We start from the raw sequence: 17,299 nt of genomic DNA, 5'->3' as shown, positions 1-17,299 counted from the left end.
CTGGTGCTGAGGTTTCCTTCTCAAAGCAAAGTCCTTCACTTTTGCAATTTTTGAGGCTGCAAAAGGTGGAATCCTGCTGTTTCTTGTGATGCCCCCAGGCCATCTTTTCTATTCTCTTGTTCCTTCTTGGCAGTTAAGATCTCCTCTGCTCCATCTTTGCAGTCCACAGCTTTACTGGAGCTTCCTTTCTGGCCAAACTCAAAACATTTTAAATCATTCTGCTGTGCTCTTTGCTCTTGATTCTCAACATAGGTCTGGCTAAAAGCCCCCAAGAGTAGCCATGCTACAGCCTCAATTTCGACTGCCTTAAAATGTCTTCTGCAAGATTAATTAGTCCACTGCCCCTAATCTCAGTCTCACGCAGTCCCTGGACACAAACATAATGCAGACAAACTTTCTGCCATGTTATAACACATCATTTGGAGTCCAGCAGCCAATGCAGTCCTTCTTCCCAGCAGAAATTTCCCGAGCCTGGTCGTTACCAGCCTTCTGGTCTTGTGTGCTCTGACCAGAATCTCCATACAGAACAGCCTGATGTGTTCTAGTGCTCCTTCTGTAGCCAACACTGCCCAATCTTTCCTAATTCTTCCGCTTCCCACGAGCCAGTTCCAAAGGCTTTTGAGCCACCTGGCCAGGTAATGTCACAGCAACGACCTCACTTCTCTGGTACCAAATTTGTGTGTTAGTTATTTGTCTTTTGTTGCTGAGATGAAATACTGGACACCCGAAGTTAGAGGGGAAGGGGTTTATTGCGCTTATGGTTTATAGAGGTTTCAGTCCATAATCGGCTGGCTCCGAGGCTGGGGTGGCAAACATCACAGAGGAGAAACAGCATGGCGCACACAAGGTAGCAAAGGTAGCAAGCAACCCCTTTGGTAGTATATAATGTCTGTCTTTATCACTGATAACTTTCCTTGCTCTGAAATCTACTGTTCATACCCTAGAATTTTGATTGTATTGTTTAGAAACTGAACTTGCATCTCTAAGTCTTAGGAATAAGGAGGAAACAAGGTGCTATGTGAAAGTGCCTATTGCTTGATTTTGGAAAAAGTAGAACTCTTCTGTAATTGATGAAATATGGAATTGTCAATACCAGTAGTCAGACAATTTTTACATTTATTGACTATTTCTCAGGAACATAATAACACCTCGAGGTATTTGACTGTAAGTGCCAAATCCATACAATAAACAATGTTTTTGTGTTCTCTAAAATAAATAATTACCTATAAAGGCAGAGTAACAATAGAACAGCTTTATCATTTTGAAGCTTTTCTTTTTGCCTACAAAGAGTTTAAATTCTTTTTATCTTCAGTAGAAATTTTTTCTCTTGTAGAGAGAAACTGTATGATACCAATTTTTTTGGTCTTGCTGTATATATAAATATATATATTTTCCCTTGGGATAAGATATATGTTGTTTTACTTTTGTGAGTTTCAGAACCATTTTATTTGCATTTGTTTCTGTTACTGGTTAATTTGCATATGAGATTTAATTAAGTTCAATAGTGGATTGATTGCCTAAACTACTGTTGATTTAATAAGAGTAGCTGTATGGTTGGTTGGCTCTCAGTGGTGCTGGCCTGGAATCCCAGCACCAAGGGAAGCTAACATAGGAGGATTGAAAGTTCAAGACTCACCTAGGCAACCTAGTGAGACACTGTCTCAAAATGAAAAAAAATTTTATTTATTTATTTTTTGGTACCAGGGATCAAACTCAGGACCTTGCGCCTGTGAGGCAGGCGAAGGAACCACTGAGCTAAATCCCCAGCCCTCAAAATGAAATATTTTTAAGAAGGGGGCTAGGATGTAGCTCAATGCAAAGGCCCTGGGTTCAATCCTCAGTGTTGCAACACACACACACACACACACACACACACACACACACACACACACACACACACACACACGGCTGTATTGTCCTGGCTAATAAAATTTATACATTAAAAAAATGTGAAGTAGGGCCGGGGATTTAGCTCAGTGGTTATGCCGCCTGTCTCACAAGTGCAAGGACCCAAGTAGTTCGATCCCGGTACAAAAAAAAAAAAGTGAAGTATTTAAAAAATGTTAGCCATAAAGTATATTCATGCCACATATGAGTCACATACCAGATTTCAGTATGTTGAATTTTAATTTTAAAAAATATTTGCCTAGTGTGTTCAAGTCCCTGGGTTCAGTCCCTAGCACAGAAAAGAAAGGGAGAAAAGGAAGGAAAGAAATGAAGAAAGGAAAAAAAAAAAAGAAAGAACATTTAATTTATTTTTTGTCTCAAAAAGAGCCCAGAATGATCCATGTTTGTGGGCATTATGCTGGGGTTAAAGTTCAAGTTAAAAATAGTCCTCCTGGGCCGGGGATTTAGCTCAGTGGTTCTGCTACCTGCCTTGAAAGCGCAAGGAACTGAGTTCAATCCCCGGAACCAAGAAAATAAAAATAGTCCTCTTTCAGTTTTCAGGACAGGATCATTTAACACATTTGTTAATAGATATAGCTGGGTAGTAAGATAAAATCTGCCTCATCTTCCTTTTGCTCTGACAACCATTAGATTTTATTCCTGTTAGAATTCTTACGTTCCTGTTTGGTAAAGCAAGTACAACTTAAGCTATGCTATTTTTCCTTCATGAATTATTTCTAAATTTGTACTTGTCCCATCTCCTACATTTTATTTTATTTTTTCTTTTTTTTTTTTGAGTGGGAATATAGCTTTATTTAATTCTTTTATTGGTACATGTTAGGTACACAACACAATTACATTTCTCATTGGGAATTGTACCTTTACATGATGCATCTTGGTTCTTATTTTTTCCCCATTCCTAGCCCTCCCTTCACCCCCTCCACTCTTCCCTATTTACAAAGACTTTATTCCCATTTTTTCCATTTCTCAGCATTTTTCCTTTCCCTTCTTTCCTTTCCCCTGCCCCTCCCACTACCCCTACCCTTTTGGACCTTTTCTTCCTATTTTGCACTATCGATTATTCATTCTAATCATTGGTACATTTTAGGTATACAATATAATGACATTCATCATTGGAAATTTGCACCTTTACATAATCTCTCTTGGTTCTTATTTTTCACCCTTGCCTAGCCCTCCCTTCAACCCCTCCAGTCCTCCCTATTTACAAAGATTTTGTTCCTGTTTTTCTGTTTTCACATATTAATCCCATTCCCTTCTATCCTTTCCCCTAGCCCTCCCACTTCCTTCCCCTTTGCCCTTTTTCTTCCTATTTCACATTACCTATTATACATTTTAGTCCTTCTTTATACTTTCAGTTTCTCACGCCAGAGAAACTATTAGGTTTTATACATGTGTGTCCTATTTATTTCACTTGAGTATCACCTCAATGTGCATCCACTTAGCTATAAATGTCTCTAATTTCTCATTTTTTATGGCTGAGTAGTACTCCATTTTATTAAAAAAAACCACATTTTCTTTATCCAGTCTCCGCTTGATGGGCATTTGGGCTGTTTCCAAGTTTTAGCTATCACAAACTGTGCTGCTATGAACATGGGTGCACATATATCACTGTGGTATGATTCTTTTAATTCTTTGAGGAAGATACCCAGCAGTGGAATAGCAGGGTCAAATGGGACTTCCAGTCCTAGTTCTTTGAGGTATCTCCATACTGATTTCCACAGTGGTTGCACCAGTCTACACTCCCACCAGCCGTGGAGCAGGGTTCCTCTTTCCCCACAGCCCCGCCAGCATTTGTTATTGGATGATTTCATGATAGCAGCCACTCTTTCTGGAGTGAGGTGGAATCTCAGCGTTGTTTCATTACATCTCTCGAATGACCAGTGATGTTGAACATTTTTTCATGTATTTATTTGCTGTTTCTACTTCTTTGTCTGAGAAATGTCTGTTCATTTCAGATGCCCATTTTTGGATTGGGTCTTTAAATTTGGGAGGTCTGATCTTTTTAAGTTCTTTCTAGATTCGAGATAGTACACCTTTGTCTGAGGAACAGCAGGTGAAGATTTTTCCCACATTGTGGGTTGTCTCTTCACACTGCTGGTGGTTTCTCTTGCTGTGCAGAAGCCTTTTAATAAGAAGAGATCCCACTTGTTGATTGTTTGTGCTAGTTCACAGGCAACTGAGGTTTTGTTCATAAAATCTTTTCCTACACCAATGTCTTCAAGAGTTCTACCTAACCTCTGTTCCAACTGGTTCAGAGTTTCTGTTTTAATATTTAGGTCTTTAATCCATTTTCATTTTAGTTTAGTGCATGGTGAGAGATATAGGTCTAGTTTTAATCTTTGGCAAGTTGAAGCCCAGTATTTCCAGCACCATTTATTAAAGAGGCTATCTTTCCTCCAGTGAGGGCGTTTGGCTCCTTTATCGAAGATGAGATGGCTGAGTGTATCTGGCGTTGTTTCTGCATCTTCTAATCTGTTCCACTGGTCCTCAGGTCTGTTTCTTTGCCAGTACCATGCTGTTTTGATCACAGTAGCTTTGTAGTAGAGTTGCAGGTTGGGGATTGTGATACCCCCTGCCATGTCTCTGTTACCTAGATTTGCTTTTGCTATTCTGAGTCTCTTCTTGTTCCAAATGAATTTTTGGATTGTTTTCTCAAGGCCCATGAAGTATGCTGCTGGGATCTCAATTGCAATTGCATTAAATCTATATATCAGTTTTGGAAGTATGGCCATTTTCACTACATTAATCCTTCCTACCCAGGAGCAGGGGATGTCTGTCCAATTTCTGATATCATCTTCAATCTCTCTTTTCAGAGTCCCATAGTTTTCAGAGAAGAGGTCTTTGATTTCTTTCGTTAGGTTGATTCCTAGGTATTTCAGTTTTTTGGATGCTATTGTGAAAGGAATTATTTGCCCTATTTCTCTCAGTGAGTCTGTCATTGGTATAGAAGAAAGCTATTGATTTTTGTGTGTTGACCTTGTAACCAGCTACTTGACTGAATTTGGGTATTAAGTCTAGACTTTTGGTGTGGAGTTCTTGGGCTCTTTTATGTAGAGCATAATGTCATCTGCAAATAATGACAATTTGACTTCTTCATTACTTATCTTTATTCCTTTTATTTCTTTCTCTTGTCTAATTGCCGTGGCTAATGTTTCCAGAACTATATTGAACAAGAGTGGTGATAGTGGACTTCCTTGTCTTGTTCCTGATTTTCGTGTGAAGGATTTCAGGTTTTGACCATTTAGTATGATATTGGCTGTTGGTTTTTCATGGATGGCTTTTATCAGTTTGAGGTAGAGACCATCTGTTCCAATTTTTTGTAGGGTTTTTATCATAAATGCATGTTGGATTTTGTCAAATGCTTTTTCTGCGTCTATGGAGATAATCATATGGTTTTTGTCCTTGGCTCTATTGATAGCGTGTATCACATTGATTGATTTTAGTATATTGAACCATCCCTGCATCCCTGGGATGAATCCCACTTGATCAGGGTGTATGATGTTCTTGATGATCTTCTGCATTCTGTTTGCCAGTATCTCATTAAGGATTTTTGCATCTGTGTTCATTAGTGAGATGGGCCTGTAGTTCTCCTTTTCGGTTGGGTCTTTCTCTGCTTTGGGGATGAAGGTGATGCTTGCTTCCAGAAATGAATTTGGGAGTATTGCTTCCCTTTCAATTTCATTGAAGAGTTTAAAGAGTAGTGGCAGCAGTTCCTCTCTAAATGTCTTGTAGAATTCAGCAGTGAAGCCATCAGGGCCTGGGCTTTTCTTAGTTGATGTTTTTAATTACATTTTCCATTTCATTGGTTGATATTGGGTTGTTCAGAATTTTTAGGTCTTCTTCGTTCAAGTTTGGTAATTCATATGTATCTAGGAATCTGTCCATTTCTTCCGTGTTTTCCATCTTATTGGCTTATAGGTTCTGGAAGTAGGTATTGATGATCCTCTGGATTTCTGCTGGGTCTGTTGTCATTTCACCCTCTAATTGCATGGATTTGGGCCTTTTCTTTCCTTTTTCTGATCCATCTCCTACATTTTAAATTTCTCTGTTTTCGTATCTGCCAGAAATTGATAAATTTTCACTAGATTAGATACACTTATATTACTGAACTATAGATGGAATTATTTTAAAATAATACTGGTGGATTTTTTTTGTTTTCCACTTTTATTGAGTGTAATTGACATATGGTAAACTGTACACATGTAAGGTGTATGTTTTGATGAGTTTTGATCTATGGAAACATCACCATATTAAGGTAGTGAAAATGAAAATGTCATCACCTCGAAATGTTCCTCGTGTTCCTTTGTCTTCCTCCTTCTCTCCCTCCTTTCCTTCCTTTCCTCCTTGCCTTTCAGTCCTCAAATAACCATTATAGATTAATTCATATTTTCTGAAATGTTATATAAATGGACTCAGTGGTATGTACCCTTTTTTTCTAGCTTTGATTATGCATAATTATTTTGATTTCATCCCTGCTGCTGCATCGATCAGTAATTCCTCCTTTTTGCTGGACTTGTATTCTGTTTGAAAATACCATAATATGCATATCCATTCACCTCATTTGGGTTGTTTCCAGTTAATTTTTTTTTCTTGTTTATTTTATTTTGGTTTTTGGGGTTTTTTTCTTTTTCTTTTCTTTCTTCTTTTTTCTTTTTTAACTGTTAACAGTTAAGCTCCTATAAACTGTGGTGACAAATTTATTTCTTACATTCTTTCACATTTACCTGTCAGAACAAAATACTGCCTTCTGGTTGAGAATCATTTCTCAGGACTCTGAGATGCGGTCTGTGTCACTATCAAAAGTATTCAGTACCCATATACCAGTTATGAGAATACTTCTCATTCTTCCATGTTTCAACAAAGAACTGAAGATGGGGATGGGTAAATTGTGGTATAAAAGGAATTGAGTGGAGTGCTCTAACACATTATTATATAGAAGTAGATCTTTATAACTCTTGAGGAGATGGTTATAAAAACATGAAAATGCCATTCATGGGGTTGTTCTGAAATTTCCTTTTCGTTTACTGTGGTAGGTTTGAGTGTCAAGGTTAGTATCGTGGAACAATTGGAAAACTTTCTTTCACTTATTCGTATGTTCATTAAGCCAGGAAAGGGGAAAGAAATTTCATCCTTCCTTTTGGAAATCATCCATCCAGGATTCTGACTAAAATCAATAGCACTCTAAGTGGTATAACAGTTTTATTTATATATAATATATATTTTATATATAATATCTATTTTATATGTGCATAATACCATAAGTTTATGTGCAGTATTTATTTTCTTATATATCAGCTTAGGTGTTTACAGACTATCTTGGGAACCATACTACCTTTCAAGGTCATTTTTTTTTTCCATTAGGAAGAGAATATGTAGCAGACTCCAAATCACTGACTTGTGAATGAGCTTGTGTCTGTGAGCTTCTTTCTCCCAGGCCCTCCTCCCCGTGTCCGCATAATCATATAGCTGTGTAACATGCCCTGCCACCCCCGCCCCGGAGGGTGAATTCACTTTGGCTCCCATGCCCTGGTGTTTAATTTATGCTATCTGATGTTCTAAAGCACATCAGTAAGCCTGATGAAAGTTTGCTCTGGAACAAAGCCTGACTCAAACTTCCCATGATACTTAGGTGGATATAGCTTTTCTGGATGGCAGTTAAGTGATTCTTTACAATGTCTTTTTTTTTTTTAACCTAGCACTTTCCTTTATAGAGGATTAGGTGAAGGAAATAACTGTAGATTTATGCAGAGATTTAGTTACAAGGATTCAGTGTCAGGTGTTCATTATAAACCAAAAATTTGTAAGCAGTTTAAATGCTCGGCATAGGGAATTAGTGAAATGAATATGGTTAATTAAATAATACAAATTAAGTAGCTATAATGTTACTGAAAAATATATGGGACAATGAAAGTTGCCAAATACATTAAATGAAAAAATATTTTCTAGAAGTACCCACAGAATTCCACTTTGAGAAATATGTGTGTAAGTGCATACTCACACGGCCTGGAATAACATACCAAAATGAAGGTACTGATGATCTCTTGGGGCATGAGATCATGGGTTACTGTTTTCTTTTTTATTGGTGTCATCAGGTTTTCTGGGATGACCATATATTATTATTGTAATAGAAAAAAAACTCCACTGTTTTAAAGGGAATAAATGCTAGCACAAATAGAATATATAGAAATTATGTCTCTAAGAAGTAATGTATATCTGTAAAGTTATTCCAGATGAAAAATGTAAGCTTTGTGTAGGGCTTCCTGTCTCTGGAGACACTAAGCCTTAGGCAGAAAAACCAAATCAAGTGTAAGTCTCCTTCAAGACTCACTTTGAAGGGTCCAAATGTGTTCTTAACACATCTTTTTTTTTTTTCCCCTAAAAAATACTTTGGCTCCTGCCAAGCTTGAAAAGAGCCCTTTCACTTAAAAATTCCACATGCTCACTGAGCACTGTGGCACACACCTGTAATCCCAGCTACAGGAAGCAGATGCAGTAGGATCACAAGTTTGAAGCTATCCTGAGCAGACTTAGACCCTGCCTCAAAATAAAATTAGAAAGGCCTAAGGGTGTAGTTCAGTATAGAGCATTTGGCTGGCACACACAAGTCCCTGAGTTTAATCCCCAGTACTGAAAAAAAAAAGTCTACACACTCAAATAATTTCTGTCGGGTCATTTGACAGACCGCTTGGACATTCGGGCAGCCCGGGTTCTCCTGGATAGTGACCATTATGCCATGGAACAACTGAAGAAAAGAGTTCTAGAATACTTGGCTGTCAGACAGCTGAAAAACAATCTGAAAGGCCCAATTCTCTGCTTTGTTGGCCCTCCTGGAGTTGGAAAAACAAGCGTGGGGAGATCAGTGGCCAAGACTCTAGGGCGAGAGTTCCACAGGATTGCGCTTGGGGGCGTGTGCGACCAGTCAGACGTTCGAGGACACAGGTAACACACTTCTGCCAGCCCAAGCCCCGATTTTGCTTCCCTTTTCTTTGCTTGGGCCCTCAAAAGCTGAGGGTTACTGTATTTGTTTTTCTTAAAGAACTCTTTGTGATGTCTTGAGTGAAAGGATATTAATAAAACTTCGTAACTAGCCTAGAGCCTCTGAATGCAATGGTAGACCAGAATTAAGCAGGGTATTTGTGTGAGAGCAGGGAGCTGGTCTGGGCCTCGTTTTTCTGGAATCTCATTTGAATGTAATTGTAAATTACTTTATGATTGGACATTATGTGTTTACATTCATTTTGGCCCAGTAGCATTCCTGAAATAATGATCCAGAGAGTTTAAAAACCTAACTGCAATAACTAGGCCAGATAGGAAGAGGTAAGAAATCTTTGATAATAAATTTGTCCTGCTGACAATTTAAGTTTTCTTTTATGAAAACTGGTTTGTATGATGAGTATAGGTAATAAAGAAAGGTTAGTGTAATTATTAGGGTTTCACCTTGAATTTTGGACTCGCTTTCTATAAAAAATATTTTAAACAATTTGTTACATTCATTGTTTTGTTCTCTCTGTTGACCTGATTGGAAGAGGCCTTGGGAAAGCCTGAACCTGTTTCAGGACTTAAACCAGGGTTTCATAACAGTTGCAAGTTGTGATAAAACATAGGTCTAATGTTTGTGTTTAAAAGGTAAGGGAGGAGTGTAACTCAGTGGTAGAGCTCTTACCTAGTATGCGCCAGGTTTGGGATTAATCTATATCACTGCAAAAACCAAAGTTTTTTGTATGGTAGTACACCTCTGTATCCTAGCACTCTTAGGAGGCTGAGGCGGGAGGATCACAAGTTTGATCCTAGTCTGGGCAATTTAATGACTTAATGAGACCCTGTCTCAAAATAAAAAGTTTTTAAAAGGATAGGGAAGTAACTCAATGTGAAAACCCTGGGTTCAACCCCCTGTACATCAAAAATAAATAAATAAAAGTAGAACATTAAAAACTATAGACATTATGAACCACTTGTAAAAGAATATAACATTTTTTAACATCTTAATTTCCAGGTACACTGTTTATAGGAATCTCTTACCTCAGATGGGAACAGGAACCTGTTTTGTAAGCTTTTCTATGAGAAGCGATTATTTTTATTTCCTTTTATTTGCTCCCTTAGAATTCTCATGAATCGAAGAATCATTCCAAGATTTTAATAAATAAGCAATGAGGGTGCAGATCAGGTCAGAGAATCGAGTCAGTTTTTTCTGGCAATTTCAAAAGCTGTTTTTGTTGTTTGGATTGTCTTATCTCGCCTGTGCCACTAGAGGCTGTAGTTTGCTTGCACAATGAATTGCCATCATCCCTCTTGAACCAGCCTTGGAGAAAGAAGCTGGACATAGGGCTGAAATGGGCTGATTTAGCTACAAGTGTTGGGGAGGTGTACCCCATTCAAATGACTGTTTATACCTTACACTAGGTACAATATAGTGTAAGATTTAAGTGTTGTTGGAATTTACAGAGTGAGTCTGTGGGATAAGTATATGAGGAATTAATATCATAAGCACATGACATGTAGGAAATTTATCCTTATTTTTTTTCACAGTGATATTATTTTATGGACCTTGGAAAGTGTTTGCTCCATACCTGGCACACAGTGAGCATTCACTAAAAATTAGCCTTACTGTTACTGTGATTTTAAATTCTCAAGAGGACAGGTCTAGATTTGTAAGTTTCAATATGGCTTTACAGATTTTAATATGATATTTAAATTGGGTTCTGAAATATTCTATTCTCAGCATTATTTATGTGGAATAATTGTGAAAAATATTTCATTTCATCTATTGCCCAGTGCTGGAGAATATATGGTATCATAATCATTTCACTTTTTTCAAGTGAGTATGCTTTCATGTGTGATTTAAGAGAATTAAATCTAAAGAAAATAAGGATATACTTTATCAGTCTTTTGTAAAAGGAGATTGTTACAATCACCATTTCCTACAATATTTGCAAATATACACTTTTTTAGAAATGTGTTTTATACATCAAAGCTGTGATTGTTGCCAAATAAAGGTGTCTGGATTTGTTTATGAGTCATCCTATTAAACGTGAATTTAGACATACTTTGCTAATAACTGTTGCATAGCCATGTCTGTTCCAGATGTCATTGAATACTACAACCCATCCTTGTGCTATAGGGGACTATTATCCACCTTCCCTCCCAGTTATTAAAACGTGGAGAAAATTTTTGTTTGGAAACCTGTTTGGCAGCACATGGAGAGTGGAGTGTGACTGTTAAGGAACAGAGAGGATGAGGGAAGAAAGAGTGTGTTCACGTTGGAGTTATGAACTAAAGGTGCAGGGGCAAGGAGAAGGAACAGGGGATCAGAGCATAGCCCTGGGGAGTGTCTGGGAACACCAAGGGCCACGTGACAGTTGAGGCATTTGGGAGACACCCAGGTCTTGACATTTGAGTACTGGTCACATGCTCACAATTAGAGTTCATGAAAAGTTTTGTTTTTCCTCAGCCTCTGAGTAGGCACCACTGTTCTGCAGTCTTAAAATAGTGAAGGAAAAACAGAGCTGCTTTATGTGATCTTCCTTGCTTTTTCTCTTGGGTTTGCCTCTCATATTCCCTATTTTCCCATGCGTGGACTTCCAGTCACTTGCAGGAAGGACCTGTTTATGTTAAGGGAGGTACCGATGAGTTGAGAATTGATTTTAAAAACAAAAACGTGTTTTTCAGAATTAGATGCAGGAGGAAATAAAGAAGTAAAAGGAAGTTTGTTTTACAGTTATATCTTAAACAGGAAAGGAAATAGCGATGATCTGACTAAACATTGGCCATTCGTTTTCTTTTCTTTATACTATTTTGAGTGGCTTAAAGGAAGAGCAGAATAGTGCTTCGCCCCATATTAATTCATGCACTTTTCAGTCTTTTCAACACTTTGCACTTGGGTTTCTCTCCATTCAAATATTTCTGTCCATTTTATAAGCCATGAAATACCTGGTCCAGTCTATCAATTCTTACAGCTTAGATTTTTGTATTTAAATCAGTTTATAGAAAGTCCATATAAAACAACTTCCTTTAGGGTGCGAGTTTTGAAAGATCATGTATATTGTTCCAGAAAATCGTGGAAAGAAATACACGGAGACATAGAATTCGGGTAAAATAATAAAAGTTTACTTGCAAGCAGGCAAGACTGCCAGAAACTAGTCTGGTCAGTGTCCGTGCAATTCTTTGTTAGTCTTCTTTTCATACCTTTGTTAGTCATTATCTCATCCCTAGTGGTCTCTGACATGTAAATACAATTCCAGTTCCCATTTACAAGTCACAGACACAAGATAGGCACATATACATTGTAAATTCACCCAGGCATTTGTAACTTTGTTAGGTTAAAATGTTATCTAGAATGAAGTTACTGGTTAAAGAATCAGGTAACCATCACCTTAAACAACAAGAGTTATGGGAAAAGCAAATCTTAAAGGAATATATTACTTATTTTACCTTAATATTCACCTTAATGTTCAGTCTTCTAAGTTATCTAAAACTTTTCCTTATAAATATAATTATTTTTCTTTAGTTGTTCTTTGTTAAAAAATAATACTGCTATGATATATTTCAAATCACTGATAATGTTAACTCTTTGGAAGAACTTTACCAGTTATTTATTCAGATAATAAAATTATGTCATTGCAGGGAATCTTTTGCTCAGTTTTCAAGCAAGATAAAAAGCAAATCTTATGATTTCCGCATTGATAAATTTTCATGTGCAACCTGAAATGGTGAAGTTATAAATAAGTTAGCTGTTTCATTATTAGTTTCTGTAGGGGAAAAATAACTGAAGCAGCAAGCCTTTAGTATTTTTTTAGTGTAGTATGCCAGACATACTTGCATTCATATATGATTCTCCTCTGCCTCTCTAAAATTAGTTTTAAGGGCCCAATACAAGCTTCCTTTGATAAGTACAGTCAATTGTGACCTTTCTCTTCTCTAAAATGATTGATTACATATTGTCTGTTGTGCTCCTTTAATTTTCAAATGATATAGGTCTCTGGCATTTTAAGAAACATCTGTGAGCGTAAAATATAAATACAGGTTGAGCATCTCTAATCTGGAAATCTTAAGTGCCCCAAAGTCTGAAACTTTTGAGCACTCACATGATGCACAAGTGGAAAATTGTGTGCCTGACCTGATGTGATGAGTCTCAGTCAACACTCAGGTGCACTAAAATGCTGTGTAAATTTACTTTCAAGCTATGTGCATAAAGTGTATGTGAAGCATAAATGAATTTCACATTTAGATACCTCATTATGTATATGCAAGTATTCCCAAATCTGAAAAACAGCAAAATCTAAAATACTTCTGGTCCTAAGCATTTCCAGTAAGGGACACTCTTACCTGTTCAAGCTGGGCCCAGTGGCATATGCCTGTAATCCTAGCAACTTGGAAGGCTGAGGCAGGAGGATCATAAGTTTGAAACCAGCTTGGGCAATTGAGGGAAATCCTGTTTGAAAATAAAATTTAAAAGGGCTGAGGATGTAGTACAGTGGTAGAGCACTTGCCTAGTGTGTGCAAGGCCCTGGGTTCAATCCTCAAACCTTCAAAACAAACAAAAACCACCTCAAGCTCTGTCAGGCAGAGGATTTATTGTATGTCTTACATTCCTTTCTATCACCTCATGATGTTTACTTAGCACAGTGCTAAACATAATAGGTGCTTTCTGTTCAATGAATTTCTGTAAGATTAAAACCTAACTGTATTTTGGTAGTCATATAATCCTTTAGATGAGTCCATCTGTACAAACTAGTCTGTGAAGATAAGATGACTAGAAGAATAGTTTTTTCAAACATTGTATGTTAAAATCCCAGTTCCTTAAAGACTGTTTTTTGCTTGAAATCATTAGGATCTCTTTTAAGCTTATTACTTTTTCCAGTTTGAGATAAACACCTCTCATTTTCTGTAGAAAATTCCAAACTTAAAATCAAAAGGAAAAGAACAAAACCTTCACATTTTTCAGTCATACAAACATGTTAAGCTTTGGTTTCTTTCCTGCCAGACTTTTCGCTGAGCACCTCTTGCCTTTTTTTTTTTTTTTGGTGCCGGGGATGGAACTCGGGTCCTTGTGCTTGTGAGGCAGGTGATGGAACCACCCCCTCTCTTGCCTTTTTTTAAGCTCATTTGACATAAGGCATAAACATTTTTATATTATAAATTGTTTGTAAATATTGTTTTTGTGCTTTGCTTTATAGTCTGTATGAGTCTTTTAATTAGATAAGCAAGGAAAACTGATTTAAGACATCTTATTCCTGTTATTATTCATTCCTCAGTAATAACAGTTTGACCAGTCTTTCAATTATTTTAGATTTGGAGATACCCATGTCTGGAACACAATAGTAAGACAGTTGATTACCACAGGGCTATAAATAGATGATGTGATTTCCTGTAGGTTTGTTTTTTGGAAGCATAAACCAGACTATTCTTAGGGAAAAAAAAGTCCTAATCTTATGACTTAAAAATTGGAACTATATAATTTTGGTTTTGTGTATCTTATACACTAGTTGTACAGTTTTGATTAGTCTGTTCAATGGATGCAACAATGACAAAAATATGAATTCATATATATCATTCCTTTCATAATTTTGCTTTTTATATTTATATATTTAAATCTATTTGGAATATATTATATTTGAAATTTTATTTTTAATTGCTACATAAAAATGTAAAAATAGTACATATTAGATAGCATGTAATGTTTTTTGTTTGTTTGTTTTTTTGGTAATGGGATCGAACTTGGGACCTTGTACTTGCAAGGCAGTGACGGAATCACTGAGCTAAATCCCCGGCCCATGTTAAATATTTATTTATTTATCTATTGTGATACTTGGAATTGAACCCAGGGCCTTTGCACTGAGCTCTATTCTCAGCTCTTTTTATTTTGGGACCCAGTCTCACTAAGTTGCTAAGTTGCCTAGCTCAGCTTGAACCTGGCACGCTCCTACCTCAGTCTCCCAGAGCACCACCACGCCCAGTCCTCATACGTATATATGTGTATGTATATTATATATGTGTGTGTGTGTATATATAATATATATATATATATATATATATATATATTTTGTACTGGGGATCAAACTCAGGACCCTGCGCTTGCAAGGCAGGCGTGGTGCCACTGAGCTAAATCCCCGGCCCCACTCATATATTTTTAAATGAACATATTTACTTCAATTTTAGGAAAAAATTCTAGCCAATCATGTATTTAGTCTGAATGAGAAGTTGTTAAAGGTGACATAGCCTGCTCAAACTTTATTATATTCCTTTCCAGCTGCTATATTGTAAGGAAAGTAGAATATAGAAAAGATATTTTTCCCTTAAGACTGTAATTTTTTTTTTTTTGTACCAGGGATCGAACTCAGGACTTCGCACTTGCGCGGCAGGCTCCAGAACCACTGAGCTAAATCCCCGGCCCAAGAAGACTGTAATTTAAAACAAAAAAAATACTGCCCTCGTTTCTTTCCTATGTAGCTTCTGAGAAGGTTTTGGCATGTTAATTTGTTAAGCGATTGCAGATGTTTGGTGACACTAAAAGAGAACATTTTTATTTAGTGTGTTACACCCTTTCCTCCTGCTGATTGCATGATCCACAGTTTATTTACAGCAAGTTCTAGGTCTTCGGTGTGGGAGCTGATGCTGCCATAACTTTAGCAAGGCAATGCAAAATAGGAAAGTTCAAATTCAGCAGATAAAAGACGTTGGATGCCACGTCTCTAGAGTAATTTCTAAAAAATTAGCTTTTCTTTTTTAATAATCAGAACAAATATTAAATATTTCCATTAAATTAATAGTATCAAATCAGCTAATACAAGGTCAGTAATTTTACTTCCTCCAATCTTAGAAAGAAACATACTTTGCAAGAAGCATCAGGTCACTGCAGCAGCTGCTTGTGGATAAAAGGTTGTACGCCCACATGTTGCTCCCTGTGGGGACTTTCTACTCTGAGGGGCAGTCATGTGACAGACATCTCAGTAGCTTGCACACATCCATGCTAGGGGTTCTCTTCATGGTTTGACCTCTCAACCAGTGGTGCACTCTTGGGAGGTGTCCCCTGATTGAGCAACGCTCAGGACCTGTGTTTGCTTGATGACATAAAAAGACATACAGAGGAATTGCTTTCATGAGGCAATCTCAAATTCGGATGTTCTGATTTCTGCTTTTGTATTTTTTTCCAGAAAAAATCAGACTTGTAACTGTTACTAATAACAGTTAACATTGTTTGCAAACTACCGTGTGCCCAACACCATGCTGTGTGTGGCCTGTGTGTTCTCTCACAGTCTTTATATAACTCTTGAGGTTGGCACCATTATCTCTGAGGCTGGGTCAACTAGTCTGTGCCAGTAGCATTTTGAATCTTGAATCACCGTAGCTGTGGGGTGCTTGGGGCCCTGCATGATCCGTCTGGTGGAGAATGCTGGTTCCAGCTCTCTACCCAGCATTCACTTCTTCAGTGAGGCCAGATTAACATCAAAGTGCTCACACTGTTTGGGGGAGGCCACAGTACCTGTGAATGAAAAGTAGGCTATCACATGAACTGAGGGCAGGACAGGCTGTATGCACTGTGTTATTGGAAAGGTCATTCTGTGAGAAAAGGCTGTGGAAAGTTTCTTAGAATTGCTGGGAATCACGTAGGTAGAAGAGTAGGAGCAGTGCATTAGTCATTTCTCGGCATTATAATGAAATGTCTGTGCTGAGCTACTCATTAAGAAGAGAGATTTGTTTAGCTCACAGTTTTGGAGGCTGAAAGTCCAAAGAGCACTGCACAGGTTGTGGCATAGGTTCCCTTCAGTCATGTCACCTGGTAGGTACATGGCAGTGCTAAGAGTGTGTGCAGGAGCAAGTAACAGCATTGCAAATAGGAAGCCAGAGAGAGCTGGACAAGAAAGCACTCAAGAGTCCCAGAGCAATTACTCCCTCTTGAATGTGTTCTCCCAGGGTCCACCCACCACCTCCTGATGCCATCACCCTGGGAGCCAAGTCTTTACCCACAGAGCCTTGAAGGACCCTCCCATGGAGTCCATACTGCAGCAGGCAGGAGAGCACTGTATGAACAAGGGTAAAAACTCTGCAGGGTATCACAGGGTCTTGACTGTGGATGAAGCAAGAGGGTAATGGCAGCAAGTTGGGAAGTCTGGTAGGAGTGAGACTGAAGAACCCTGAATTCTAGACAAAGGTGTTGGACCTTATTCTGTAGGTTCTGGTGGGAAGTTTAGGAGGAATTGCTTGTTTGCAATTCCCTTCTCTAGAAAGGGTGCCCTGAATATTACTTTTTATCCATGACCATGGGTCTAAAACTGTCAGTGCTTATTTATGAACTCTTATCAAAAAAGGAAAGGAAAGCCGGGTATGGTGGTGTAAAGCCTCTAATCCCAATGCTCTGGAGGCTGAAGCAGGAGATTCACAAGTTGGAGCTCAA

At 37.8% G+C, this 17,299-nt stretch overlaps 1 protein-coding gene across 3 annotated transcripts in view; it reads left to right on the top strand.

Moving 5' to 3' along the window:
* Positions 1–17,299, top strand: part of Lonp2 (lon peptidase 2, peroxisomal) — a 112,056-nt gene that overhangs the window by 21,673 nt on the left and 73,084 nt on the right. Inside the window, exon 7 of one of the 3 annotated variants that reach the window (XM_004873897.4) lies at positions 8,589–8,847. The exons of the other annotated variants lie outside the window; for them this stretch is intronic. Within the exon in view, the coding sequence (XP_004873954.1) occupies positions 8,589–8,847 (259 nt within the window). The remainder of the gene's footprint in view (positions 1–8,588; positions 8,848–17,299) is intronic. 3 annotated transcript variants of the gene reach the window in all.

Source organism: Heterocephalus glaber, unplaced genomic scaffold (assembly GCF_053883595.1).
Source record: "Heterocephalus glaber isolate CG9 unplaced genomic scaffold, H.glaber_assembly_v1.0 deba00001707, whole genome shotgun sequence".
Lineage (NCBI taxonomy): Eukaryota > Metazoa > Chordata > Mammalia > Rodentia > Bathyergidae > Heterocephalus > Heterocephalus glaber.
The sequence above is the reverse complement of the archived record's forward strand: the minus strand, read 5'-3'. Positions and strand labels throughout refer to the sequence as shown.